Source organism: Pseudomyrmex gracilis, unplaced genomic scaffold (genome assembly GCF_002006095.1).
Source record: "Pseudomyrmex gracilis isolate BER0280 unplaced genomic scaffold, ASM200609v1 scaffold_29, whole genome shotgun sequence".
In the NCBI taxonomy this organism is placed as follows: Eukaryota; Metazoa; Arthropoda; class Insecta; order Hymenoptera; family Formicidae; genus Pseudomyrmex; species Pseudomyrmex gracilis.
Window position 1 is genome coordinate 840146 of NW_018020613.1, and position 23805 is coordinate 863950.

General features: G+C 36.7%; 8 protein-coding genes across 11 annotated transcripts; 3 read left to right on the top strand and 5 right to left on the bottom strand.

Annotated features, from left to right (window-relative positions):
• The first annotated feature begins 311 nt into the window (after nt 1-311).
• LOC109852395 lies at nt 312-9034 on the top strand. 4 transcript variants are annotated; one of them, XM_020423514.1, is made up of 8 exons: nt 312-367; nt 535-646; nt 6889-6965; nt 7120-7320; nt 7741-7949; nt 8066-8188; nt 8272-8374; nt 8463-9034. In XM_020423514.1, exons 2-8 carry the CDS (start codon nt 624-626, stop codon nt 8558-8560), a joined length of 834 nt encoding a protein of 277 aa, XP_020279103.1. In that variant the 5' UTR covers nt 312-367; nt 535-623; the 3' UTR covers nt 8561-9034. The 4 variants fall into 4 exon arrangements, with proteins under 4 accessions (XP_020279103.1, XP_020279102.1, XP_020279101.1 ...); XM_020423513.1 differs by lacking the exon at nt 312-367 and adding an exon at nt 382-468; XM_020423512.1 differs by lacking the exon at nt 312-367 and having other exon boundaries at nt 388-646.
• LOC109852393 (vegetative cell wall protein gp1-like) lies at nt 1873-3576 on the bottom strand. Its single transcript, XM_020423509.1, has 3 exons — nt 2651-3576; nt 2265-2417; nt 1873-2022 (listed from the first exon to the last, which is right to left on the bottom strand). Exons 1-3 carry the CDS (start codon nt 3530-3532, stop codon nt 2011-2013), a joined length of 1047 nt encoding a protein of 348 aa, XP_020279098.1. The 5' UTR covers nt 3533-3576; the 3' UTR covers nt 1873-2010.
• LOC109852392 (protein PFC0760c-like) lies at nt 3971-6718 on the bottom strand. The gene is made up of 2 exons (XM_020423508.1): nt 6528-6718; nt 3971-6365 (listed from the first exon to the last, which is right to left on the bottom strand). The coding sequence occupies exons 1-2, from the start codon at nt 6668-6670 to the stop codon at nt 4562-4564; spliced, it is 1947 nt and encodes a 648-aa protein (XP_020279097.1). The 5' UTR covers nt 6671-6718; the 3' UTR covers nt 3971-4561.
• On the bottom strand, nt 8759-11192 carry LOC109852394 (cytoplasmic phosphatidylinositol transfer protein 1). The gene is made up of 8 exons (XM_020423510.1): nt 10927-11192; nt 10607-10755; nt 10430-10518; nt 10247-10254; nt 10108-10179; nt 9938-10036; nt 9697-9852; nt 8759-9618 (listed from the first exon to the last, which is right to left on the bottom strand). The coding sequence occupies exons 1-8, from the start codon at nt 10975-10977 to the stop codon at nt 9373-9375; spliced, it is 870 nt and encodes a 289-aa protein (XP_020279099.1). The 5' UTR covers nt 10978-11192; the 3' UTR covers nt 8759-9372.
• A 65-nt stretch (nt 11193-11257) lies between these two features.
• On the top strand, nt 11258-13647 carry LOC109852396 (derlin-2). The gene is made up of 6 exons (XM_020423516.1): nt 11258-11575; nt 11813-11878; nt 12050-12217; nt 12316-12438; nt 12560-12723; nt 12878-13647. The coding sequence occupies exons 1-6, from the start codon at nt 11483-11485 to the stop codon at nt 12987-12989; spliced, it is 726 nt and encodes a 241-aa protein (XP_020279105.1). The 5' UTR covers nt 11258-11482; the 3' UTR covers nt 12990-13647.
• Nucleotides 13648-15128: 1481 nt separating this feature from the next.
• Nucleotides 15129-17434, bottom strand: LOC109852419 (protein phosphatase PTC7 homolog). The gene is made up of 5 exons (XM_020423559.1): nt 16904-17434; nt 16451-16630; nt 16164-16362; nt 15774-16030; nt 15129-15537 (listed from the first exon to the last, which is right to left on the bottom strand). The coding sequence occupies exons 1-5, from the start codon at nt 17154-17156 to the stop codon at nt 15488-15490; spliced, it is 939 nt and encodes a 312-aa protein (XP_020279148.1). The 5' UTR covers nt 17157-17434; the 3' UTR covers nt 15129-15487.
• Nucleotides 17435-17783: 349 nt separating this feature from the next.
• Nucleotides 17784-20316, top strand: LOC109852411 (GTP-binding protein 128up). The gene is made up of 8 exons (XM_020423547.1): nt 17784-18025; nt 18102-18267; nt 18502-18632; nt 18790-19029; nt 19122-19290; nt 19369-19498; nt 19577-19699; nt 19793-20316. Exons 1-8 carry the CDS (start codon nt 17984-17986, stop codon nt 19893-19895), a joined length of 1104 nt encoding a protein of 367 aa, XP_020279136.1. The 5' UTR covers nt 17784-17983; the 3' UTR covers nt 19896-20316.
• Nucleotides 20317-20355: 39 nt separating this feature from the next.
• On the bottom strand, nt 20356-23304 carry LOC109852410 (centrosomal protein of 131 kDa). Its single transcript, XM_020423546.1, has 10 exons — nt 23223-23304; nt 22965-23055; nt 22800-22863; nt 22257-22698; nt 21961-22178; nt 21707-21866; nt 21372-21628; nt 21117-21288; nt 20878-21041; nt 20356-20551 (listed from the first exon to the last, which is right to left on the bottom strand). The coding sequence occupies exons 1-10, from the start codon at nt 23292-23294 to the stop codon at nt 20407-20409; spliced, it is 1785 nt and encodes a 594-aa protein (XP_020279135.1). The 5' UTR covers nt 23295-23304; the 3' UTR covers nt 20356-20406.
• Nucleotides 23305-23805: the final 501 nt, after the last annotated feature.

The window sequence follows — 23805 nt, forward strand, 5'->3', positions numbered from 1 at the left end:
CACACACACACACACACACACACACACACACACACACACACACACACACACACACACACACACACAATTATATCACTAAACTAAATAAATCTTAAATTAAAAAGTTTACATAATTATCATAAGTGACAATTCATCATATGTGATATACACACATTATAAGTAACATTTTTGCAATGTTAATAGTGAACGCGCAATCACTCAAAATTAAACTACACCAAAGCCTAAAAAATTATAGCTGTCAAAACAAATAGTAAAAAATTAAAAAACCAATCAGAGCGTTTAATATCGAGATATTCGAGAAAACTTCGATATGTACATTTAAAAGTGAAGCTGATCGCCTTTCTTTTTTTTTGCTTCGAGTTAGTTGGTACGTAGATACTTATTAATACTAAGATTTTTATATATTACATGTGTGTAACGTCTTTGATAAAAATTCTTCAATTAATAACTTGAAATTATCAGAGGACAGTAAGTAAAAAGTGTTTCAAAAACGTGCGTTTAACCTTGAATCTGACAATTCAAAAAATTTTTAAGCATATCAGGAAACAAATCACGCGTGTAAATATGCTTCATGATAAAATATCCATGAAGAAAGAGAGGTTTATGATACGGGAATTATAGAAATGGGAATGCAGAATTCGAAACGGTGAGTGGTCAAGAAAGAAATTATATGTAATTAAAACCTTTAGATATATATATATAAAGCAGAAAAAAATGATTATTAGTAGTCGAGTAAAATGAATTTTTACTTAAAATTGTTTTTCTTCAAAGTATTTATTGTTTTGTATAAAATATATAATATAGCATATATATACATATATATATATATACATATATGTATGCTTAAAACTTACAAATTTACAAAATTATAAAAATTTATATAAAACATTTTAGGCGATTAACACTAAGTTTTGTTTAATGTTTTACGCTTTTATAAAAAGAAGTTTCTACTTTTTCTCTGTGTACATGTCGTTTTCGTCAGTTCTCGGAATTGTCTTATTCTTGTGCACTAGTATTGTCTTTCTCTCAGTTCTTCCATGTTTGAATTCATGTATTGTTCATTGGTGAAAAGATTGTCTGTCTCGAAAGCAGTTGCTTTCTCTGATTCCTCTTCTGTCAACGGATTACTTTGTCCTACGAGCTCTTTGTGATTTTCATTGCGATAGATTGGCCTTATATATGTTGTAGCTTCATAAGTATTTGGATAAAAGAAGGTTGGATAAGTAGAAGGGTTTGTGGCATATTGAAAGAAATTCGTCGGATATGCTAACGAGGTAGAAAGTTGGTATGGATATGTTGTAGATTGATTTGTAACTGGGAATTGCAGAAATACTATCTGCACGGGAAATGTACGATTATGAAATTCTTCCTCAGTTTCATGGGATTCTTCAACTGAAGTGTCTTTATTAGCTTCAGTTTTTTTATGACGACGATTATGATGCTTATGATGACTGGATCTTGGTTCCTGTAAACATAATATTTTGACTTTTACTATTTGCGAAGAGAATCAGAATATAAGTACATGTATTTTTAACGTGTTTTCTAGCTGTTTTTACATGTGCACATAAATAATTAAACTTTCTTTAAAAAGTCAACTTTTATATTCTTTTTAAAATTACGCACTTTATGTATTTGTAGAATCAATGCTCATCTCTTTTAATGTGAATTTTATAATCGACAAGTTTTGACTTTTCAGTAATAAATTTTTGCAGTTGAGTTTAGTAAAGCGCTTGACTAATATATTTTGCTTTATACGCATCAAAAGATTCCAAACGCATAAACAAATATATATCATTTTAAAGATTATAAAAAAAGAAATTATTATAACACAACGGAGGTATTGAGTAAGAAAAGTAGATGACACAGTCAAGGTATCGTACGAAACAGTGTTTATTTTCTTAGTAAATAATATACACACATGAGAAAGATTAATGTTTTAAATAATGTTCTAGACGTTCGATTTGTCGGGTCCAATTTCTTTAGGTCATCGAAGAAGATAAAAAAGAACGATTAGTTCTGCACCTGTGCATGAAATCAAACATGTCACGTATTTAGTTCTGTTAGAATCAAACTATTTAATCCTCCTTAAGATATATTTTTACAAGATTGCGCAGGAATCTTTTGATTATTTTTCAGTGAAATTTGAAATTTCTCTTTTCAACAAGATCACAAATACTGCGCGATATCATATATTGACATCACAAAATCAACTTGACATAAGGTGAGATTTTGCTTTAATTATAGTACTCTCATTCAGTACTTACCGCACCGACCATGGGTGAAGTGACATCTCTTCTCACAATGTTGGAATTAAAGTGCGCGATCGGAGACACCTGATATACGTTGCCTTCCGATCTGGCCTGATTCAATCTTGCGCACCCGCATTCCAGGTCTGAAGCCTCAACAGGTCTAGTAATCTAGATTAAAAATATGTTACATTTCAGTATTATTAAAACTTCATTTAAGCAATGTATAATTGTATATTCAATATTTGAAATGTTATTATATGTGACTGATAATGATTAGGTTGACAAATTTAGAGAACTAAGAGCTCAAGAGAACTTAGAAGTAAAATAATTCAGCAAAAACAAAAAAAAAACGAATCAATAAGAAGCTAATTGTAACTATTTAAATAATGTCTGATACTAACCTCAAGAGCTGAGTCATCCAAGGGGATGATAGGATAAACAGATGTGTCCGCTAATTCAGGTTGAGATACGACTCGAACTGGATATAGAACTGGATATTTATGAGAAATTTTTCCTAGTGAAGGTGGAACCAAGGCAATTTTTCCCCTTCCGAATGATGGCGATGTGCAAGGAGCAGAAGGTATGTTGATAACTGGAGGAACTGGTGAAGGTTGCGGTGGGACTTCAATACAAGGCGGTAATACAGGAATTGTTGGCTGTAATATAGGTTGAAGAGCTGGCTTAGGAGTTGTTGTTGTTGGAGCTGGTGCAGGAGCTGGTGCAGGAGCTGGTGTAGGAGCTGGTGTAGGAGCTGGTTTAGGAGTTGGTACAGGAACTACACGAGGTGGTACAGGAGCTGGTGCAGGAGTTGGTGCAGGAGCTGGTGCAGGAGTTGGTGCAGGAACTACACGAGGTGGTACAGGAGCTGGTGCAGGAGTTGGTGCAGGAGCTGGTGCAGGAGTTGGTGCAGGAGCTGGTGCAGGAATTGGTGCAGGAACTACTACATTAGGTGGTAATGGAAAAGGTAGTAAAGGAGCTGGTAGAGGAGCCGGTTGAGAAGGCAACACTAATGGAGGAACTTGAACAGGAACGATATGGATCGGTGAAACTGGCTGAAGAATAGGCTTTTGAGGATCGCAGGGAATTGCTTCTTGTTTTCCATCTGAGTTGATTTGTACACAGAACGTCGTCGTTGATTTCTTGGCTCTGTCTTTTTCCTCGCCAGTTTCTTCTATTGTAAGCTCCTTGTTGGTAGTCTTAGTCTCGATAATCTTTGGCGAAGGTGCAGCCTGACAGGCGACCAGCGCCAGCAGGAGCAGAGTACAGCAACTCTTCAGATACATTCTATCGAAATAGTAGTCGAACTCGAACTGATGAAGCGGAATGAACGCACCGGGTTTTTATGGGAATTCACGATCAGAGCTCCTGACGAAATTATTTGTGACGTTTGCGAAATTATGCGAGCATCTTGATGTCTCGGCAAATTTTAATGCGTGGCTCAACAATGTACGCGTCCTCGTTATTGAGCGATTGCGGAATAACTTATGATGATATTTGAGCAATCATGAGCAACAGAAAAATAATTTAATTTAAAAACTTTCTCGATATTTTATGAAATATATTAATCTCCTCGTTTATTTATGCTATTATGCGTAAGCAATAGTTGAATAGAGAATACTATATAAAAAAAACAATCTAAACGATAGACCCAATTGTTTTGCATTGTATTTTATTTTTATACATATGTACATATATATTTACAATTACTCTGTATAAAATTCAACAATATTTTTCATGCTTCTTATTTATTTTAACGTTATGTTTTATTTATTTAAATCTCGGCGTTACAAGAACACTTCAAGAACGTGCTGTGTGTATTGGTAAATTGCAATATTACGCATATTGCATTTTTTTATTTATGTCGCAACAAACACGTGTCGCCGTTCGCAATTTTACGCGCACGTATCTTTGCTTGTTCATTAAATTCCACAGACTTGACTATATACAGTTTCGCAAAATTTTGCGTGTTCTATATCGTACTTGTGAAAGACGCATTTTTCTTTTTTTAGGTCATGTATGAGTAGTATTTTTATATATGTATAAACAAAATACACAAGTATCGATTATTTCATTATTCTTGTTTAAATTTTATGTTCAATATGAATAAAACATAAACACACAGTATTTAAACAAGAATAATAAAATTATTGATAATTATTCTTCAATAGTTTCGAGCAAGATCAAGGTGGTCCTGAATTTGCATTAAAGAAAAAAACAAGCCAATATATTTCAAGTTTTCTTCTATTAAATAGAATATATGTACAAAATTCTCTGTTGTATAGAACAATTATTAACAATAATTAGCAACTCTTCTATTGTTGTCGAGACGTGGAAAATTCTTCTGAAGATTTCGCTAACGATTTGATTGATTCCGTTGGAGGATTCTCAACATCATCTAGTAGATCGGGATCAAATCTTGTGAAAGTTTCATCTTGAGCATTGCTTTTCGCACTTTGCGTATCGATGACAGAATATTTTTCCGAATTCAAATTATTCTTGAGAGAAATCGAATCCTCGACGCGCATATTATTCTGCATCATTGTTTTGTCCTCGTAAACTCCGTCGTTCTTATTTCCCGCAAAATTTGCGTATAATATGTTGTCTTTATTTTCCGATGCTTCCCGCATTCCCAGCGATTTGACAGGATAGTTTGCATTATTCAAAGTGTTTACGGAAAACGTGTGTTTGGGAGTATTATAAGCGTTATTGGCATTAATTACAGATGGACGAATAATTGTACTGGGATACGTTTTGTCTTCGAGGATTACATCCTCGTCATCTCGAAGTAACTCGCTGTTATCTTCCTCGGGATATAATTTTCTTGCTTCTTGAAGTCCTTGCAAATCCGAAGATGAAAAATCTGACATGTCAGAGAGATCTTTATCAGTGATTCTGTTCCAATTATTCATGTTATAGATGATATAAGGATCGTAGTCTTGTTCAATCGTAATTGCGTCACTTTTTTTATTCTCATTTTCAAAAAGTTGTCGATAAAACTCGTCTTCATCCACGAGATGTTCGCTTTTCTCGTCTATCTCGTCCTCCAAGTGTCCAATATTCTTTTCTGTCGTAGGATACATTGGCGGCCAGTTATTTTCATTTGCCTCCGATCGTTCAATTTCCGTAGATCCCTGCGAATTCTTGCTAGCGATCATCTTCCAATCGAACGATTCTTCATTTTTTGATGGATTCGAGATACGTACATCCGGAAGGAGTGCGTAAGGATTATATTTAATTTGGTCATTATCTATCTTGGAAACAACTGTCTCGTCTTCTTTCTCGTCAGGATACACTTCTGATGAGAAGTCGGTTTTCGCCAAATTTGACTTTTGTTGCGCCCGTCTTGAGGATTCGATTGTATCTTTGATAATGTCCCAATTGCGAAGCAAGATATCCTTTATTGGCGGCTGAATGTTCAAATCCTTAGGAGAAATATTATAATTATCACGTTTGGCTTCCGCCAGATTGAATTTTGTAGGATTGTATATCACTGGAGGTTGGAGAGAATTTTGGCTGCGACTCGTCGACTCTTTCATCGCGTTCTTTTCCTCGTCTTCTCGGCGATATCGAAAAGTACTTGCGTCTCTTGGATAGAATTTTTGCAACAGGATGTTCGAAGCGCCTCTTAAATTGTTCCACAAGGGACGCTCGACGTTTCTGTCGACGCGATAAGAGACGGGCAATTTGCTCGCAGGAGTTTTCTCGCCTATCGCGTAAAAGATCGGAACTTCCGATCTCCGATTTTGTAAGGAAACGGGAACTTTGTTGCGAAGATTCGTGAAGAGCGTATTTTTCGCAATGTCCGAAATTTGCCTCGCTGGAAGAACGCGAGGATATCCGCTCGTCGGTTTGTTTTGCGAATAAGAAGTTCGCTTGTTCATATATTTTGGAAACGTGTTAAGATGGTCGGTGAAAGACAAATCTTCGCTCGCGGGTTCTCGCCGAAGAAAACTCCTGTGATTTCCAAAAGCCGGTGGATATTGATCCGACAGAAGATTTCTATCGCGCGCCGCATTCTTGATAAGTTCTTCTTGCGTTGAGTGAAAAGAATTTCTGAGCGAATTGACGGGCAAACTCTGCTCGTCCGATTGTAAATTTGCTCCTCTACGAGTATCCCTAAAACATTTCCGCACAAAAAGTTTTTTCACCATTCAAAATATTAAGTTTTTTAAATTTTTTACAAATACTATCTTTTAACTTTTGTAATTTCTTAAAGTTCTATAACTTTTTCATATATTTGTGTGTACATGTACTTATATATTTAAATTGTTTTCTCACCATGGTAATTGGACAGTCAAGGCTTCCGGACAGTCTTGGCTGCACGACGGACAAGATCGTTTGAGAATTGTTTGCAACGATCCGCGAACCAAGATCGTGCTCGCTAACCAAAAAAACAACAAATAAGAACTTTGTCTCGACATATTTAATCGTAGTTTGTAACGCCGGAATCGGAGACGGCGGCTCTTTATAAACTCTAGTGATGCAGCGCAAGGACACGCCGATCCGGAAGTAAAAATTTGTTTCTCGCGTTGCATCAAAAACTCGTTTATGTTCTCTTCTTCTTGCATACATCCGTTAAACTCGAAAGCAAAAAATCGTTTGTTTATTCACGGTTTATATTTCCGCTTTTTCCTTTCAGACAGGATGCGGGTGACGACATAATATCGCAGAAATCTCTGAACGCGGTGAAGGAACTTATACATTTTTTGAAGAATCGTAAGATTTTTTTTTTATACACATGCGTTTTCATAAAAGATACATAAACCACAGAATGTTAATTTATGCAAATATAAATTCTCTCTAATAACATGTCTATGTTAAGCTGTTTTTTAACAAATTGGGAACTCAAAAATGGTTTTTTATTCTGAAGATTCTACAGTGGAAGGATTATTTCGACGTGCAGGACGTCGCGAGCTTCGACAACATATTCTGAATTCTCTGAAAAAGGGCCAGAAGCCGCACTTCGAAGATTCGAACAATGCGGCTCTGGAATGCGCGGCAGCTTTGCAAATTTTTCTCAGCCGTTTGAAGAAGCCAATTATGCCGCAACATGTGCAAGAATTAATCCTTGGTACATTGTTATTATTATTGTTTATTAACAAAACGTTAAATAAAAAAGTTGTTGCGCGTCATTAAATTGTGTAAAGTTCTACGGTGTTTCTCTTGTAACCATAATAATTTATTTATCGTTTAAAATCGTGTTATGAAAACGCAATGTTCATCGAAAATATACACGTGAAGACTTCGCGTCAGCAAAATTCAAGCTTCATATTGAATTTCTATATCGTGACATCACTGTCGCATAGACTTTGCAACTTATTTTAATTCCTAACATCTTTTAAATAGATGTTTTTATTACTTCTATTATATTTTCTTTTATTTTAAATATTTCGATAGAACAAGAGAATTTTTATAAAAACTGTAGAGAGAGAAGCGTAAATAAAATAAATTTAACAAAATATTATATATATTATAATTCTTGTGACTATAGCTGACAATCCTGGCGTAGAAGCACAAGTTATAGCCCAGGATGCCTTAGGACTCATTAGACAGGACGTTAGCGGTCGACACGGCGAGCTCTTGACCGGTGTCCTGGATCTTTTGAGACACTTGACTCTGTCAGGATCTCCGTCCGAGTGTTCCGAATTACGTGGATCTCCTCTGCCCATCGCTCTTTTGCCAGTGTTTTTTAATTTATCGGTGATGATATGCTGTTTGAATTGCTCTGAACATTTTACGAGATTCGTTATTCCATAGATAAAAATTCAAATTTTAAAAAATTTTTGTATTTTAATTTAAAAAAATTGTTTTTACAGCCTAGCGACTTAATGAAGTGGAAGCAAGTCGCAGCCAGATTTAGCGAATTAATTACGGAAGCCGCGATGCAACTTCATCGGGATGAACAGCGCGCCGTACGGACAGAAACTGTGTTGAATTCCGTAAAAAATTTCTGCTCGAAGACTTGGTATAGTTTTTTTTTTTAAAGCAGTTATATCTTTATACATTACATTTCTTTTTTTAGACAGCATCGCCTTCGTCAGAAGAGGAATCTGAGGAATTAACGAGGTTGCAGGAACTTTCTTTATTATATCCCATTGTCCGACTTACAAATCACTCTAACGCTTGTGAGACATTTATCCTAACTTCAATATTTATATTATAATTTTGTTAACGAACTTTTGACGGATGTCACCATCAAAATTCTGTTGGCAGCTCACGTTGGCGAGATAGCACGTCTTCTCATTACACCGTTACAACATCCCGCTGTCAGCAGATTACATCCCGCAATTGTTAATCGTAACAGACAATAATCACAGATAAAAGGAACAAATCTTAATGGTACAAATAATAATATATTGTAGTGTTGGAATCTTGTTTACGTAAATTGACCGAGTGCTTTTATTTGTAATTCGAGTGAAAACCATTGTGATGTGCACGTGTTGCTAATAAAAAATAAATGCCGATTATCTCGTTAATGTTAACAATAACGTTTGAACAAGCATCAGGAGTAAATTTGCAAACACATATATTTTCGTGTGCTTTCATACATATAGAACATTCATTAAAACTTTGATACATTAAATTAAGTGTACGTATATACATATGTGTATATATGTATACGCACATATATACACATATATAAACACACTGAGTACAGTTTTGCATAATAGAAACAATTTGCTACTAATAAAACAGAATTTATATTTGCATGTACAATTTGATCTAAGAAACGTGCGGTTGAACTTGATCTTCGAAAATTCTCTCTCTACAAAAAAAAAAAAAAATCCTATGTCAAAGTGATGTTTGATCCCATCACCACGTTTAGAGCTGTGATTTTGTTAGATGATCCCGAGATTTTTAAGCGTGCCACCTAAACGCATATGCAGTCTTCTATATGTATATATATATATATATATCGAGATGGAAATAAAAATTGTTTCACGACGAAGTTTGCGTATATGAAATACATTACGTATGTATACGTTATCTCAAGAAATGTAGCGATCACATTAAACACAATTTCCTTTCCGTATTGATTTTTCATTGCACAATATTAATCGAGACATCGAAGAGCTACAACCAAAGTATCTAAACTCGATTGTTGTATTACGGCTAATTACGGCTACGACCAGGAAAACCACGATCTCGACTGAGTGGGCGATTTCGCGGTCGGTGTGGTTGGCATGGACGAAGTTGGCGTGCCTGTTGGGTTCTCGTTGACCTGTTGATTCTTCAGTCTTACCTTTTCATTCGTCTCGGCTTGCATTTTCTGCTCGTATTCCCGCACATCATCCAGGGTCATATCGTACCATTCGTCAATCCAAGCGAAAGCTTGTCTATGACCCAGCACCAGGATATCTCGTATACACTAGAAGATCATAAAACACGAATAATCAATGCGAACAAATAAGCGCGCACACTTGTCTCTCGTCTCAGGCAAACTTACTTTGTGTATAAATTCTTCTATTCGCGTCTGCATGCCCCACACCTCGAAGGAAGCGTGAACCAATTTGTATGAGCACATTATGGGTTTTGTTGTTTCTCTCCAGCCTTCGACCAGAGGACCGCGGCCTGTTCGTTTCGACTGGAAAAACTTCGGGTCCTGTTACAAACAACAAGAGATGTTAAAATAAAAATGTAAAACTAAAAATTAATCGCGCGGCCGATTATTGCTTTCGCGAACTCACTTCCTCCTCCTTGTAATGCTTCGCGGAAAGCTCATCGTACGCGATATCCACAAAATCTACTTCCCGATGAATCAATTCGATGGGCGATAATCCTAAGCACTGTAATGTAACGACATTCTCATTAGAGCAACGAAATATTTCTGTATTTCAAGGGAACGTTAGTTACTTACATTTTCCGTAGAGCCGTTATTATCTTCGTATCGTGTATTTATTTCTATGTGAAATTTTGGTATGAAGGAACACTGAAAAGAAAGAGAAATGTAACGGAGAATCTTATAACAATCTACTTATGCGCCAATTGTTACTTACAGTGTATTCTGCATTTATCACAAAGGACCCATGTGAGGAAATATTGACAAAAACAATGTTAATTAAAAAGAACCAACTCTCTTTTCACTTAATTTTCATTAAAAAAAAAAAAAAAAAAATATATACAACACTTCAAGATCTTATTTTTATCAAAATTATCGTACTGTATAAAATTAGCTGTACCTGTGATAGTAAAAGGATAATAGTTCCATGCTTTCTCAGTTACATAAAATATTCTTGGCAAAATAGATTGCACCCAATAGGGAAGTTTACTGCAAAAACACAAAAAAAACAATTAAGACACTTGTAATGTTTTTGTGATAAAAGAATATGATACAGTTGCGTGAATAAGGAATTTACCTAGAGAGATGGATTCTTTTTTCGGTATACTGGCCTTTTCCGTGAACGGGGTCTTCGCAAGCAGTATTTTCCACTACTTCGACACCTTCGTCTTTATCGGATTGCTCATGACTATGCCTAGCGATCATGTATAATTGGCCGATACGGTACTGTAAAATAATCGATTGACACAAAAGTTTGTTTAAAGATCTTATTTTCAGAAAAACGAATAAACAGACAAGTTTGACACTACGCTACAACGATTTTTGGACAAACAGCTGATCTTCTCGAATAAATTATCGAACCGAATAATTTTAATAAATATTATATAAAGGTTATACCTCTTCTGTAGTGAGCGGCATACAAATACGATATTCCTTCGTGAGAACCATGTTTTTTCTTTTTCAATTATCCTCGATTTCTCGACGATGACTGATCGACACTATCGGCGACTTCGCGGGCTTCAAATGTCGCGAACTATCCTCTGAGTAAATATTCGCCCAAAAAAATCAACTTCGCGTATTTTAGCGTCCGACTGATGCGTAAACAATTTTTGTTGCAACAATCTGATCAGTGAAGTTCGCCGCGGTTTGCCGTTTTCGCGCGACAATCGATGAGCGTTTCGGCAACGTGCCGACGAGAAAATCACAACACGACAGTTGGCACCGCGTGTCCCGGCCCGATGATTCCCCAAAGAGACGAATCAGACGATAATTTCACGTGTTACGTGTACAAAATCGTGCGGACAACAAATTTACGTAGTAGGATGTGCAGATAACATTGTCGCGGCTGTGCAACATGCGATGGTGAGGATAAGAAGCGGCGAGAGTCAAGCAGTTGCTAGGTCTCGGTGTGAAAAAAGGAATACGGGCGTAGAATCGCCGAACATCGGCGCCAATGGCCTACGAAGCGCTATGGCACGAGTACATGCAAATGCCCGTGGTGACGCGGGCTTACACCACAGCCTGTGTCATCACGACCCTCGCAGTGGTATTTATCCTACTTTGTTTTTTCTCCTTTACTCGTGTGTGACAATTCCACGTATCGGTTTTTCCCCGTTGACACGCGCGTCACCGAGCGTGTTTCTCTCATCATCGCGTTTGTTCTGTCAGTTTCGCGGACTGTTGCATATCCGTATTTAATTCGAACGTCTCTTTAAATTTTCCCACCGTAAAGAATATTTTTTGCTTATCAAATAAATTGACGTGATCGCTTGATACATTTCAGCAATTGGACTTGGTATCCCCCTTTCAACTGTATTTCAATCCCATTCTTATTGTAGAACAGTTTCAGGTAAGAAAATTGCATGTATATATGCAAATTACTAAGCAAAGTACAACTTATCAAGTGTGTATTATGTAAGAAAGTTATCTTAGCAAAACAAGCAGCACTTTTTTGCACGTGTTTACATGTGTGCGTTATGTTTATATGATGATTTTGACATTTGGAAAAATTTGCTTTCAGATATGGCGGTTAATAACAACATTCCTGTTCTTTGGAAATGTCGGATTCAATCTACTATTCAACATGATATTTACATACCGGTACTGCCGCATGTTAGAGGAAGGGTCTTTTCGAAGAAGAACAGCTGATTTTGTAATGATGTTCATCTTTGGTGGATTGTGCATGATTGTATCCTTTTCACATATTGATCGTTGTGTTTGCTATCTAAAATAATTGCGAAATTTTTGAGAAAAAAAAAAAAAAATTTATTCCTCAACCATCTACAGACTTGTGCGTTTTTTGTCAATCTGCTCTTCTTGGGGCACGCATTCACAATAATGCTAGTGTACGTGTGGTCGCGACGAAATCCATTTGTCAGGATGAACTTTTTTGGACTTCTAAACTTCCAAGTGAGTTCTAACTCTTGATGAGTTGCGCGATCTTGCTTGATATGTTTATACTCAAACGTTACAAATGCTTCCAAGAGACGCAAATAATTTGTTCGATTGATAATAACTTTTGTCTTTGTAGGCCCCTTATCTACCATGGGTGTTGTTAGGTTTCTCCGTACTGCTCGGCAATACAATATGGGTTGATCTTGTTGGAATGGCAGTAGGACATACTTACTATTTTTTCGAGGATGTATTTCCGCGATTGAGAGGCGGTTTCCGCATTTTAAAAACTCCGCAAATACTGTGAGTAATATTTCACACATTACAGTTTTTTTTTTCCGTAAGAACGAACAAAATTAAACCTTGATTGTTACTTTAAAAATCAAATAAAAGTTTTAATGACAAATACAGAACGTACATATGTATATGTGCGATAAGCTTTGCTTCATTTTTCTAGTAAGACTTTGTTCGATGCACATCCATTATTCGACGAAGATCCGGATTATATGCCACCACCGGAAGATAGGCCAGGCGGCTTTAATTGGGGACAGGAAGCTAATGTACAGTGATAAAATTCAGCAGTTCTCATCTCGCAAGAGGAAAGATGCTGTTTTTTTTTTTTTACGTCAAATAGTCCAAAAAAAAGAAAAAAAAAGTGAAAACCGCGCGTTTCTATCGTTCCTTCGTGTATTTAGTTTTTATGATACATAAATTATTGATAACATTCTGTATGCGTATTCGTACAAGTTCTTCGCTATTCGTTTTCGCGTACGGAGTCCAGTTTCTATCGAAGATATTAACTTGTAGAAGCCGCATCTGATGTTTCTAGCACTCTTGCAAAAAATAATAATGGATTCAAATCGAATCGATTTATATTAAATGCAATATATGATAGATTCAACAAATTAAATCAATTTAGTATAAAGTAAACAAGTCGAAAAGTGTTGTTGTATTTCTCTTTCAATTTCTTAGAAAGAAAGAGAGAGATGGAAAGAGAAAAAGAGCGATATTATAACAGAGCGATATGTAACAGTTGAAATTATAACTGTAAAAAAAAAAAATTAGTAACTTTTTAGTTTTTTTTTTTTTTCCGGGTACAGGATGTACATACACGGGCTGTTTGCATGTATGATTGTAATGTTGGGGATATTATATTATAGTTTATTTCAACTTAACATTTGTTGTAGCAATTTTGATAATGAATATAGAAAAAACAAATTTGCGCGAATCTGTGTATAATATTATATAACCGAGTTTTTGCAGTTTGATCGAAGCGGCATTTTTTATTTAACTAAATTGGCATTCCAAAGGGATTACACCCTGTGTCTATCAAATACAAATTTTTATTTATGTGTGCACGGAGAATTGTGACTTTTCAATCGCGCGAATTAATTTAGAACTCTTACTGTTGTCTCGAGAAGTCGAGATTAATTTTTATGGTAAAAGCGGTATTTGCGATCGGTGGTAATTTTTTTTTTTGTGATACATTTTACCATGCTCGTAGTTCTATAAACTATCTAACTGGACGAGGGAAGAAGAAAACGAGGGAGAGAATGCCATTGTGCAAGAAAGACTTTCAAAATGTATAAATTAAAGCATTTACTTTAGTATTGTAGGAATGTAATTTAATCTAGGCAACATCTACAAAGTACAAATCGTTAAAAATATAAACATAAACTAAAGAAATAGAGGTATGTCGTGTGTGTGTGTATATATGTACATATAATGTGTATGCACATGTATACACACGTATGTACATACTATATATATATGTATATATATATATATATTATACATATATATATATATATATATATAGACACTTCCTACACTTTGTTGATATGTGTATATTGTGTACTATGTGAATATATAATGGAGAGAATTGCATTGATTACAATTACTGACCTTTTCTGTGATTCTCTTGTATGTTTTGCGCAATGGTATTGCAATATCCTGTGGTAAACAAATGTGAATTTTAACACTGATCGCTTCTAAACAGTCAAAGCAAATTGATTTTTTTTTGCAACCTACTGATTTAGATAAGAAATTTATAAGAACTCGCGATTTTTCCGAGGATAATATAAATAATTCATTTCGTTTTTTTTCTTATTATTATTTTGATGTCCGAGAGTCTCGAGCTAGAAGTTCACTGATCTTTTAGTTTTTGTTTTTGGTTGGGATATAGAAAATGACACACGTATATAAACAAAAAAGTCCGTAAAGGAGAATTCTCTACTTTTCTTAAAACCTGCACACACACATATATCTCACGTGTATTCTTTGTATACTTTTGGCTTCCAGGATCCTAGGATGTGTTTTAATCTTTCACAGAATTATAAATTCGTTGAATGTTTTACTTCACGAATCTTCGCGTGTTGGAACACTTGTAGCCTCACAAAATTTATTTATTAACGATCTTGACACGGATATTCCGCAGTCTTGACAATCCTAGGATTCCTAGCGCCTTCTTCTTCTTCTTCTTATTATTATTCTGACAATCAATGTAACTAACGACGATTATATCTTTGATTGTTTATTATTAGAACGTGTATTTGCATTAACTCTTTCAGAACCTTATTAAATATATTATACAGAGAATAGATTGTATAGTTTTAAACGTCACAATTTTTTGTAAATTGTTTGATCTCTTGTTTTTTACTTTCGGACTGTTTTTACACGCAGTTTTATATATATATATATATAAAAAAAAGCAAATCCATAAGACAAAAAAAATTTCGAAAAATTTCGAGCCGAAGAAAAAACACAAAAGTTACAGCTGCTGTACCAAAAAGCATAGGTGCTGAAAGGGTAAATCAATGAAGCACGTTTGCGATTGCCAAAGAGTACGTTAATGATTATCAAAGTGCTATAAAAGAAACAATAAAGAAGTAGAATAACAAAATAATTTTACAAAACCATTTATTTCGATTTAAATAATAAATGATTAGCGTACTAGGATTAATATAATAATGTATAACTAAAAAAATACACGTACACAATGATATGGACTATAATACAATGATCGTCGGGGAGTCTATTGTACAACTTTTGTTTCTTATGTTTTGTGTTATATTGCCACTGTTGCTAAGAGCACCGTGATGTCATCCGGCTTACCACCTGAAAAAGTTCGCATAATTTTGTTCTCGTGTGTTCTTTTGTGTGTTCTTAAACTTTGCGGTTAGTAATTACAATGCAATAACAGAGTTTTAAAATACAACTGGTAAAAACTGGTAAAAACTATATTCCAATTTCTTTCATGAAAAAAAAAAAAAAAAGAAAATAAAGAACACAAGGAAATCATCAATTCATCGCTTTTCGTACAAACGTGAATATGAGTTTCTTTTCGTACGCACCTATTGCATCAATCCCATTCTCTCGAGCACTTTGAGCAAATGGAGATAAGAACGCGTCATCGAAGGCCAAGCGTCGCGCCATCCACGCTATCGTGTTAGCAACGTACTGTATCTTCGTCGGATCCTTCTCGCCTTCGATCTTCTGCATTTCGGTAATTAGCAACTGGTCAGGCACATTGTCAAATACCCCGTCTGTCGCTAAAAGAATTACATCGCCGTCCTCGACTCCGAAACTTGAAGTGTCGGCAGACTCTGGACTGTAAGAGATGAGAAAGTTTTGTTACGTCTAATTTTTTTTTTTTTTTTTTTTTTTTTTTCACAGCAATTGTCACATTTCTCAAACGCAATGATATGTAGTTACAATACACAAAATTTGTAAAATTGATTTACCTGTCACGAAGTACTAGATTAGAATGTCCTGGAGGTGGCAGAGACAATTGAAAAGGTGTGTTGAAGTAATGCTGTTGCTCTGAAGAGCGGTGCACCACCTCACCTTTACGCACAACTACAAATCCACTATCTCCTATATTAGCTGCATAAATGCTGCTGGTCTCTTTATTGAGAACTATAACGCATGCGGTGCTGCTACCTGTGTACACAAAAATTGATTGATATCGCAAACAAATCAATCTTTGTGACATTTGTGTAAGTATTTGATCATTAATTAATTTTCTTGCCTAGTATTGGTTGTTTGTTTTCTAATAATTCGTAGTAACTACGTGCTAATAAACCAGCTGGTTCTGTAGGTGTAAATTTGCCTAAGGAGACTAGCCTCTCGCAAGTTCTCATTAAGAAATTGGAGAACTCTCCCGGATCAATTCCGTAATGCCGCCATCCACCAACACCGTCAGCCACACCTAAAAAAAAAAAATTGCAATATAAAAAAAATTAATTCTCCATTTATCCCCACGTGATTGTTACTGTCTCTTTACTCTCTCGTTCGCAAGATATATTACAGAGAGAAAGAGATTGCAATAACACCAATTCTTATAGAATCAATGTGACACTTTATGCCAAAGAAAATAGAAAAAAAAAAAAAATAGGACAAAAAGAAAAACTAGAAGAGACTAATTGAATTGGCTAATGCGAGTCAGGTATAATTGCGAAGAAATCGTTCAGTTCTACCTCACCTATAACTTCGGCCGTTCTGAATTTAGCGGTGAACCAGGCGTCATCACCGAACTGACCCCTGCACAACCGGCTCCGAGCAAAGTCCTTCGGAAAACCGCAGACGGCAGAGATGAAAGAGACCTCGCGGCGCTTGCCGCTACAGGCGACAACCGCGTTCGATTGTTGTTCGGTGCCACACGCGTTGGTGTAGCTCGCGATGCCGTTCCAGAGCGCGCGCGACAGCAGCCGTCCAGTCCAGTAGATGGATTGCATCGCGCGTTAGTTAGCTAGGCGTTGCGCTCAGAAACGATCAGCGCACAACCAGCACCAGTAGTACCGAGGTCGACAGCATCATTCAAGTCGTTTTGCTCTACTTGGCCAGGATGTCTCGTGACAGATCTTCACGACCGTTTCGATGTCATTCTTTGTTCCGTCTACACGTTCTATAGAATGTTATTGGCCAAACACGGCCGAGGAATCGTAAAAAAAAGAAACCTGGGTCAGTGACGATCCCTCCACTTATCGCTCCTCCGCTAAACTGAATTGAACTAAATTACGAAAGGATTGGCCAACTTCGTGCGCGATCACGTGGCGCGCTGCTATCGGATCCAATTAAGCTGCGGTCCGTTTCATGCTTAATCGCGCATTTATCTGTAGTATATGTCACGTATACTATAGATAAATGTGCGCTTAAGCATGAAACGGACCGCAGCCCAAGTCAACAGGATGCGTTCCGCTTGACGAGCGCAACGATCGCGAACGCAAACCGGATCGACAACGTTCGATCGTATTGGTCCGCGTGGTCTAGGGACGTTTTTGCGAGTCAAGATATCTCGGCGTTGTGGAAACACAAGCTTAAGCAAAACTTGAAGATCCTCTCTCGGTTGTTCTTACCGCGTGGTTTCTCATGGCGGAATACGAGCGGAATTAGCATATGCGTGCGAACATGCATGCGAACGGGCGCACGTGTAAGTTATGACCGATGATGTTATTATTTCGGCGCTTTTCGCGGTTTTAATAATGTGACAGAATATCACAGCTGGACAGTTTGTTATCAAATTTAAGAAGGGTTTTTGCTTGGGTTGTTTGTAAGCTCGAAGATGAGTACTATTCTGGAGAAGATCGCCTCCATCGAGGCCGAGGTAACCCTTCGATTTCGCTGGAACAAACGATTCTCGCACTGCGCGGATTGTTTTCACTCACATTGATCTCTTTCAGATGGCCCGTACTCAAAAGAATAAAGCTACCTCTGGCCACTTGGGTCTGCTGAAAGCTAAGCTAGCCAAACTCAGACGCGAGTTGATCACTCCGAAGGGTGGCGGTGGGGGTGGCGAGCAGGGTTTCGAAGTCGCCAAAACCGGTGACGCTCGCATTGGATTTGTCGGTATGTTCATTAAAATTGTGACATTTTTTAATGACACATTTTGTTCTCATAGTTTTACGAACATTGGTTTTTATAGTCAGTTGATGGTTTACAATATCTGCATTTGTCTTCTGTCAATTTAACAGATAGAATCTTGTTAGTATGATATTTATATTTCTTATTTGAATTATATGACAAAGCTCTCTCTGTTTATGTGATGAAAATATTATTTTATAAGAAAGACACTTCACATAGGCTTCCCATCTGTTGGAAAATCCACATTGCTGAGCACACTTGCCGGTGTTTACTCAGAGGTAGCAGAATATGAATTCACAACACTCACAACTGTTCCCGGTTGTATAAAATACAAAGGTGCAAAGATACAGGTAAATTTGAATAATTTTGGATTTGCATCTGTATGTGTATATCCGTTTGCAAGAATCTTATTCTAAATAATTGTTATTTTAAAGTAAAACTTGAAGTCAAACTTTGTGTGTGCAAAAGAAAAAACAAGTTGAGATTGTAACGCAATGTGTCTTGCAGTTGTTAGATCTCCCGGGAATTATAGAGGGTGCGAAAGATGGTAAGGGACGTGGTCGACAAGTTATCGCTGTGGCGCGAACTTGCAGCTTGATTTTTATCGTACTGGACGTGCTTAAGCCACTCGGGCATAAACGTTTGATTGAGCACGAATTGGAAGGTTTTGGCTTGCGACTGAACAAACACCCACCAAATATCACTTTCAAGAAGAAAGATAAAGGTGGTATAAATCTACAAGTTATGGTAAGAAAAACTAAAAGTTAATTTTATTGATTCGTTTTAATGATCTAGCAAAATATTCAAAACCTAAAGAAGCTTTGTCGTAACCGTTTCAGTGTCCTCAAACCGAACTCGACTACGATACGGTGAAAATGATCCTGTCAGAATATAAAATAAGTAATGCTGATATCACGTTAAGGTATGACGCAACCTCTGACGATCTGATCGACGTTATAGAGGGAAATCGCGTTTACGTCCCTTGCATTTACCTCTTAAATAAAATAGGTAAACTTGTCTAAATTAAAAATTCAGACGATAGATCTGCGCCAAGAAATATTTCTAAATAGAAATTTTTTCTCACAGATCAAATTAGTATAGAAGAATTGGATGTTATTTATAAGATTCCACATTGCGTACCGATATCGGCTCATCATAAGTGGAACTTCGACGATTTGTTGGAGAAAATGTGGGATTACTTGCAGCTCGTTAGGATGTAAGTTTATAATCACACCGTCTCATCTCTCATTTCATTAAGTTTTAAATCCATTCATGTGTATTGTTTTCATTTTAGTTACACTAAGCCGAAAGGTCAACTCCCGGACTACAACGCACCTGTAGTATTAAACACCGAGAAGCGAACTGTTGAAGATTTTTGTAACAAACTTCACAGATCGATAGCGAAAGAATTCAAATAGTAAAATCTTCATATTTTATCTCGATCGTTTGAGAAAAGATTTATTAATGTTCTTAATGAACTGAATATTAACTTTATTTATTTTCTTTGCAGTGCGTTGGTGTGGGGTTCATCTGTGAAGCATCAACCGCAGAAGGTGGGAAAAGATCACCTTCTCTGTGACGAGGACGTTGTACAGATCGTGAAGAAAGTGTGATATGTTTCTTTTTGCATTTTTTTTTGTCATTGCTCAGCAGCGCAAATAAACGTTACTTTTAAAGAAGTTTCGTGAAGTCTATAAAGAGATCGAGAAAAAAATAAACGAGGAGCTTATCTTGGCATCATCAGAAGCGCGCATCTATCAGGTTTTACATATGTAAAGGTGTGTAAAAATATTACAAATAACTTCGAGATCTATATTTTATATGTGTCATATGTTTTCTTTAAAAAAAATGAATATATATATACAATACATATAGCAAAATAAAATCTGTTTTTTCTATCTTGAAGGTTTACGCGTATTGATTGTCGGCGATTTTTAGGTATCAATATATCTGATTATGTCGTAATTGATGTCTAGATAAGCAGAAGATATTTGTGTTATCTTAAAAAACAAAAGTGATAAAATATTTATGTACATCGTAATTCAGTATTTTTACAATACAGCACACACACACACACACGCACGCACGCACACACACAGTCATATAATTTCGCACGAATTAAAATTATTCACAGAGCCCTTTCAATATGTATTCCTTTCTTTGCTGATCCAACAATTTTTCCAAGTGTTCGCATCTCGAATCGGCGTCCTCGAGTTTTTTATTGAGTTTTTGGATAGTTAGAATCTTGCGAGTAACCACAAGTTTTATCCTAAAACAGAAAGAATTATTTTGTATCGACAAAAGACCCCGAGAAAAGAAAAAAAATCACTAATGTAGAACGTGAAAAGTTAAATAATAACGATCCAATCGATTAGTTAACGTAGACGTTATTAGTTTAAGATATTTCTATTGTCTAGTTTTGATCTGCAGCGTTTATTAAAAATTAATATTTTGTTGTATGTTTGTTAAATTGTGACTTTGCTCTTTTCGATCATTTTCTTGTTCGTTGTCAATTTTTTATAATTGGAATACGCAAATATCTTATGTGTAATCTATTAAGTTTTGGCAATATATTTTTTATATTCATATTTCAACCTGCTCTGCAACTGTGTCATAAATTGATCTCTACTAGCGTTGTTCCGAATTATTTCCTGTTGAAGCGACGCGATCTTTTCTTCCAATTCTCGTTTTTCCATATCAAATTCTCGCCTCGCGATATCTCTCGCATCGTTCTTCTCCAGTGTCAGTTTTGCGATCATCTGTAAACCGATCGCAAGTTGGCTACTATGAAAGAGAACGCATAACTAAAAATATTCGGTATTGCGGAAACTCACGTCGTTCATGTTGCACGCGTTGGACATGCATTCCTTCAATTTACTTTCTGTTTTTTCCAAATCGGTTTCTGTATCTTTCAGTCGTTGTTCCAGTAACAGCAATTTGTTTTTATGAACGTTCTCACTTTTTACCGCGGATTGAAATTTCGCGTCGTAATCCTCTTTCATCAATCTGAGAGAATCATCCCGACGGAATTAATTTTGTTTATAATTTAATGCTCGTAAAATAATACAATCTAAAAAAAAAAAGCTTACTCTAACTTATTGTCAAAACTTCGTTGCAACTTGGCTCGCATTTCGCGATATTCCTTTTCCAATCTAGCTATAGCAATTTCTATCTGCCTGTCTCTTTTCTTCTCGCACTCGTCGCGAATCATCGTTTCCGTTCTCGCAAAATTTTCGCTTTGTTCCTTTTTATATCTGTCCGCCCACGCGAGCCATTCCTTTCTCAGGGATTCCTCGAAATTTGTCCTAGCAGTTTCGTGTTGCTCCTTTAATTGTTCTGTTTCTTTCTATAAAAAAAAATAAAAAAAAGTTTGATAAAAGTTTTTTTATTAACCGCAGGAAAATAAATTTTTTGTAAAATAAACCTGGAGATTTAATTGCATTTGTCGCATCATCGCGCTTGTTTCCTCCTCGCGTTTTTTCTGCTCCGCAACAAGCATCGATCTCTCTTTCTCGTAATGTTCCGCGACAATTTTTTGCTGCGTTTGGAAGTGTGCCTCTTGCTCTTCCAATTTCTCTTTGTGTCTAAACAACACAGTGTAATTTTATATAAACATCCCTCCGAATATAAAATGTTAAAAGGTAACTACAATCGACAACACGACACACGATCGTCTACCTCGCCGTCAGTATATCTTTTTCCTTGGCTAATATTTTCTCGTGAGTGTCCGTTAACTCGATTCGCAGTTGTTCCAGTTGCTGATTCGACCTACGCATTGCGCGCAATTCGGCGTCCTGCAGCTCCTTAACATGCGCAAATCTCAATTCCTGTATCTCCCGTTGATGTTGTTCCATCATATTGTGCAACTCCGGTTCCAATCCTTTCACCGTCATTTCCTACAAAAACATTACCTTATTGCGTAATGTCTAAATCGTGTATATGATAAAAAAATAATTGACCAGAGAGCGCGGCACCTTGATTTTTGAAGTTTTCATCTCGAGCCATCGCTCGCGCCGGATCTTCTCAGACGCCGCCATGTTTTCTTTCGCGCGTTGTAACTCGACAGCGTGTCGTTCGGCGATCACTTTCAAATCACGCTGAATCTTCTGTTCCATTTCCTTTATCTGCTTGACCAAAGAGTCGCACGTTTGCGTGAGATCTGTTTTCTCTGCAATTAACTGTTCGATAAATTTTTGATGGCGTTTTACGATCGTTCTGTACTTGTTCTCCAGTTCCCTGATCTTAGTAGTGTGACACCGTTTTTGCGCCGCCATTTTATCGCACGCCGCTTTGCGCTCGGATTTCAATTGATCCTTCAAGCATTCGATCGTCGCGTTCTTCTCCTCGATCTGCAATCTCGCCGTCTCCAAATCGTCCTGTTGATGCCCGAGATTCGAGCAATTTTGCGTGTTGCATCTGCGTCCAGGAAGCAACAAAGTTTTACATAGATTTTCTCGTCATATATTAAATTTATATTTTAATCGTCTGTGGTTAATTATTAAATTATTTTTTCTCACCTACTCGAATTTTGACGAGACAGAACAACGGCTGTTCCGCTATCGGTGATGATGTTCGTATCTTCTAGGAGCGAGAAAACATCGGAAAAACAAGTTTAGAGAGATATGCGACAAGTGTAATAAATTCAAATATTTGTACAACTAATCTGTTTAACATATCGGTACCATTGTCGAGTGTTCCCAGCAAGGACATTATGTCCTCGTAAATTGTAATCGATCCGCGCTTGTCTTTCGTGACATCTCTCTCCGGTTCGATCTGCGCATTTCGATTTCCAATGACACAGTAGAATTTTATCGCATTTTACTTAAATAATATTACAACAATACAAATCTCTTTGTATACGTTTCACACTCCGCAATTTTTTTTCTTTTTTTTCTTTTTTTTAGACATCGACTTCAGGTGTAAAAACTTCTGTCGCTTACTTGTTCGGAGTAATTGAAGAATACCGATTCCGGATTGACGTCGTACTTTAGGTCGACGGCCGGCGAATTCATTCGATTGCAATCCGCGATGTCGACATTGCCGTCTTTTTCCAACTGGGTTATCATACTGCACAACTGTTCGATCGGCTCGATTAAGTTCTGATTGAAATCGCGCTTTTCTTCGCGCAAATCCTTCATTTCCATTTCTTGATTTCTATTGTATTGATTTCGCGCGAATACAAACGAACTCGATCGCGTCGCGAATGAGAGATCAGTCTGAACTGATCGGCAAACTTGCGTGCGTCAATGATCGGCGATTGCCATAGCGATGCGATGGCACACGCGTCGTAAACAAGGGGGAAAGAACGCGTGTTCTTTTTCGCGTGTTTCCGACACGCGGCAAAAGTTGAATCGCGAGTTCGGAGAAGTTTATTCTCCGATCGATTCGTTCTCTTGACTCGATTCTTTATTTATTTTTTATTTTTTTTTTTATTTCATTTTCAATTCACAGGAGCTCACGGGAGAGATTCTTCCCTCTCTCGTGATCTACGACGAAGAGTCTCTTATCACGGGACCGCAAGCG

What these genes read in the sequence shown, in the direction of transcription:
- LOC109852393 (XM_020423509.1), bottom strand. Translation starts at nt 3,532, where the DNA reads ATGTATCTGAAGAGTTGCTGTACTCTGCTCCTGCTGGCGCTGGTCGCC. An exon ending in TGGATGACTCAGCTCTTGAG is followed by an intron (nt 2,418 to 2,650) that starts GTTAGTATCAGA and finishes TTTTTAATCTAG; the next exon opens with ATTACTAGACCTGTTGAGGC.
- LOC109852392 (XM_020423508.1), bottom strand. Translation starts at nt 6,670, where the DNA reads ATGTCGAGACAAAGTTCTTATTTGTTGTTTTTTTGGTTAGCGAGCACG. An exon ending in TTGACTGTCCAATTACCATG is followed by an intron (nt 6,366 to 6,527) that starts GTGAGAAAACAA and finishes GAAATGTTTTAG; the next exon opens with GGATACTCGTAGAGGAGCAA.
- LOC109852395 (XM_020423511.1), top strand. Translation starts at nt 6,730, where the DNA reads ATGCAGCGCAAGGACACGCCGATCCGGAA. An exon ending in CAGAAACTGTGTTGAATTCC is followed by an intron (nt 8,189 to 8,271) that starts GTAAAAAATTTC and finishes TTCTTTTTTTAG; the next exon opens with ACAGCATCGCCTTCGTCAGA. An exon ending in TACAAATCACTCTAACGCTT is followed by an intron (nt 8,375 to 8,462) that starts GTGAGACATTTA and finishes TTCTGTTGGCAG; the next exon opens with CTCACGTTGGCGAGATAGCA.
- LOC109852394 (XM_020423510.1), bottom strand. Translation starts at nt 10,977, where the DNA reads ATGGTTCTCACGAAGGAATATCGTATTTGTATGCCGCTCACTACAGAA. An exon ending in AAAAGAATCCATCTCTCTAG is followed by an intron (nt 10,519 to 10,606) that starts GTAAATTCCTTA and finishes GTGTTTTTGCAG; the next exon opens with TAAACTTCCCTATTGGGTGC. An exon ending in AGCATTACAAGGAGGAGGAA is followed by an intron (nt 9,853 to 9,937) that starts GTGAGTTCGCGA and finishes TGTTTGTAACAG; the next exon opens with GACCCGAAGTTTTTCCAGTC.
- LOC109852396 (XM_020423516.1), top strand. Translation starts at nt 11,483, where the DNA reads ATGGCCTACGAAGCGCTATGGCACGAGTACATGCAAATGCCCGTGGTG. An exon ending in TTGGTGGATTGTGCATGATT is followed by an intron (nt 12,218 to 12,315) that starts GTATCCTTTTCA and finishes AACCATCTACAG; the next exon opens with ACTTGTGCGTTTTTTGTCAA. An exon ending in TTGGACTTCTAAACTTCCAA is followed by an intron (nt 12,439 to 12,559) that starts GTGAGTTCTAAC and finishes TTGTCTTTGTAG; the next exon opens with GCCCCTTATCTACCATGGGT.
- LOC109852419 (XM_020423559.1), bottom strand. Translation starts at nt 17,156, where the DNA reads ATGCAATCCATCTACTGGACTGGACGGCTGCTGTCGCGCGCGCTCTGG. An exon ending in AATCTAGTACTTCGTGACAG is followed by an intron (nt 16,031 to 16,163) that starts GTAAATCAATTT and finishes CATCTCTTACAG; the next exon opens with TCCAGAGTCTGCCGACACTT. An exon ending in GAATGGGATTGATGCAATAG is followed by an intron (nt 15,538 to 15,773) that starts GTGCGTACGAAA and finishes GAACTTTTTCAG; the next exon opens with GTGGTAAGCCGGATGACATC.
- LOC109852411 (XM_020423547.1), top strand. Translation starts at nt 17,984, where the DNA reads ATGAGTACTATTCTGGAGAAGATCGCCTCCATCGAGGCCGAG. An exon ending in ACAAAGGTGCAAAGATACAG is followed by an intron (nt 18,633 to 18,789) that starts GTAAATTTGAAT and finishes TGTGTCTTGCAG; the next exon opens with TTGTTAGATCTCCCGGGAAT. An exon ending in TACTTGCAGCTCGTTAGGAT is followed by an intron (nt 19,499 to 19,576) that starts GTAAGTTTATAA and finishes TTTTCATTTTAG; the next exon opens with TTACACTAAGCCGAAAGGTC.
- LOC109852410 (XM_020423546.1), bottom strand. Translation starts at nt 23,294, where the DNA reads ATGAATTCGCCGGCCGTCGACCTAAAGTACGACGTCAATCCGGAATCG. An exon ending in GCTGGGAACACTCGACAATG is followed by an intron (nt 22,864 to 22,964) that starts GTACCGATATGT and finishes TCTCGCTCCTAG; the next exon opens with AAGATACGAACATCATCACC. An exon ending in TCTCGTCAAAATTCGAGTAG is followed by an intron (nt 22,699 to 22,799) that starts GTGAGAAAAAAT and finishes TCCTGGACGCAG; the next exon opens with ATGCAACACGCAAAATTGCT.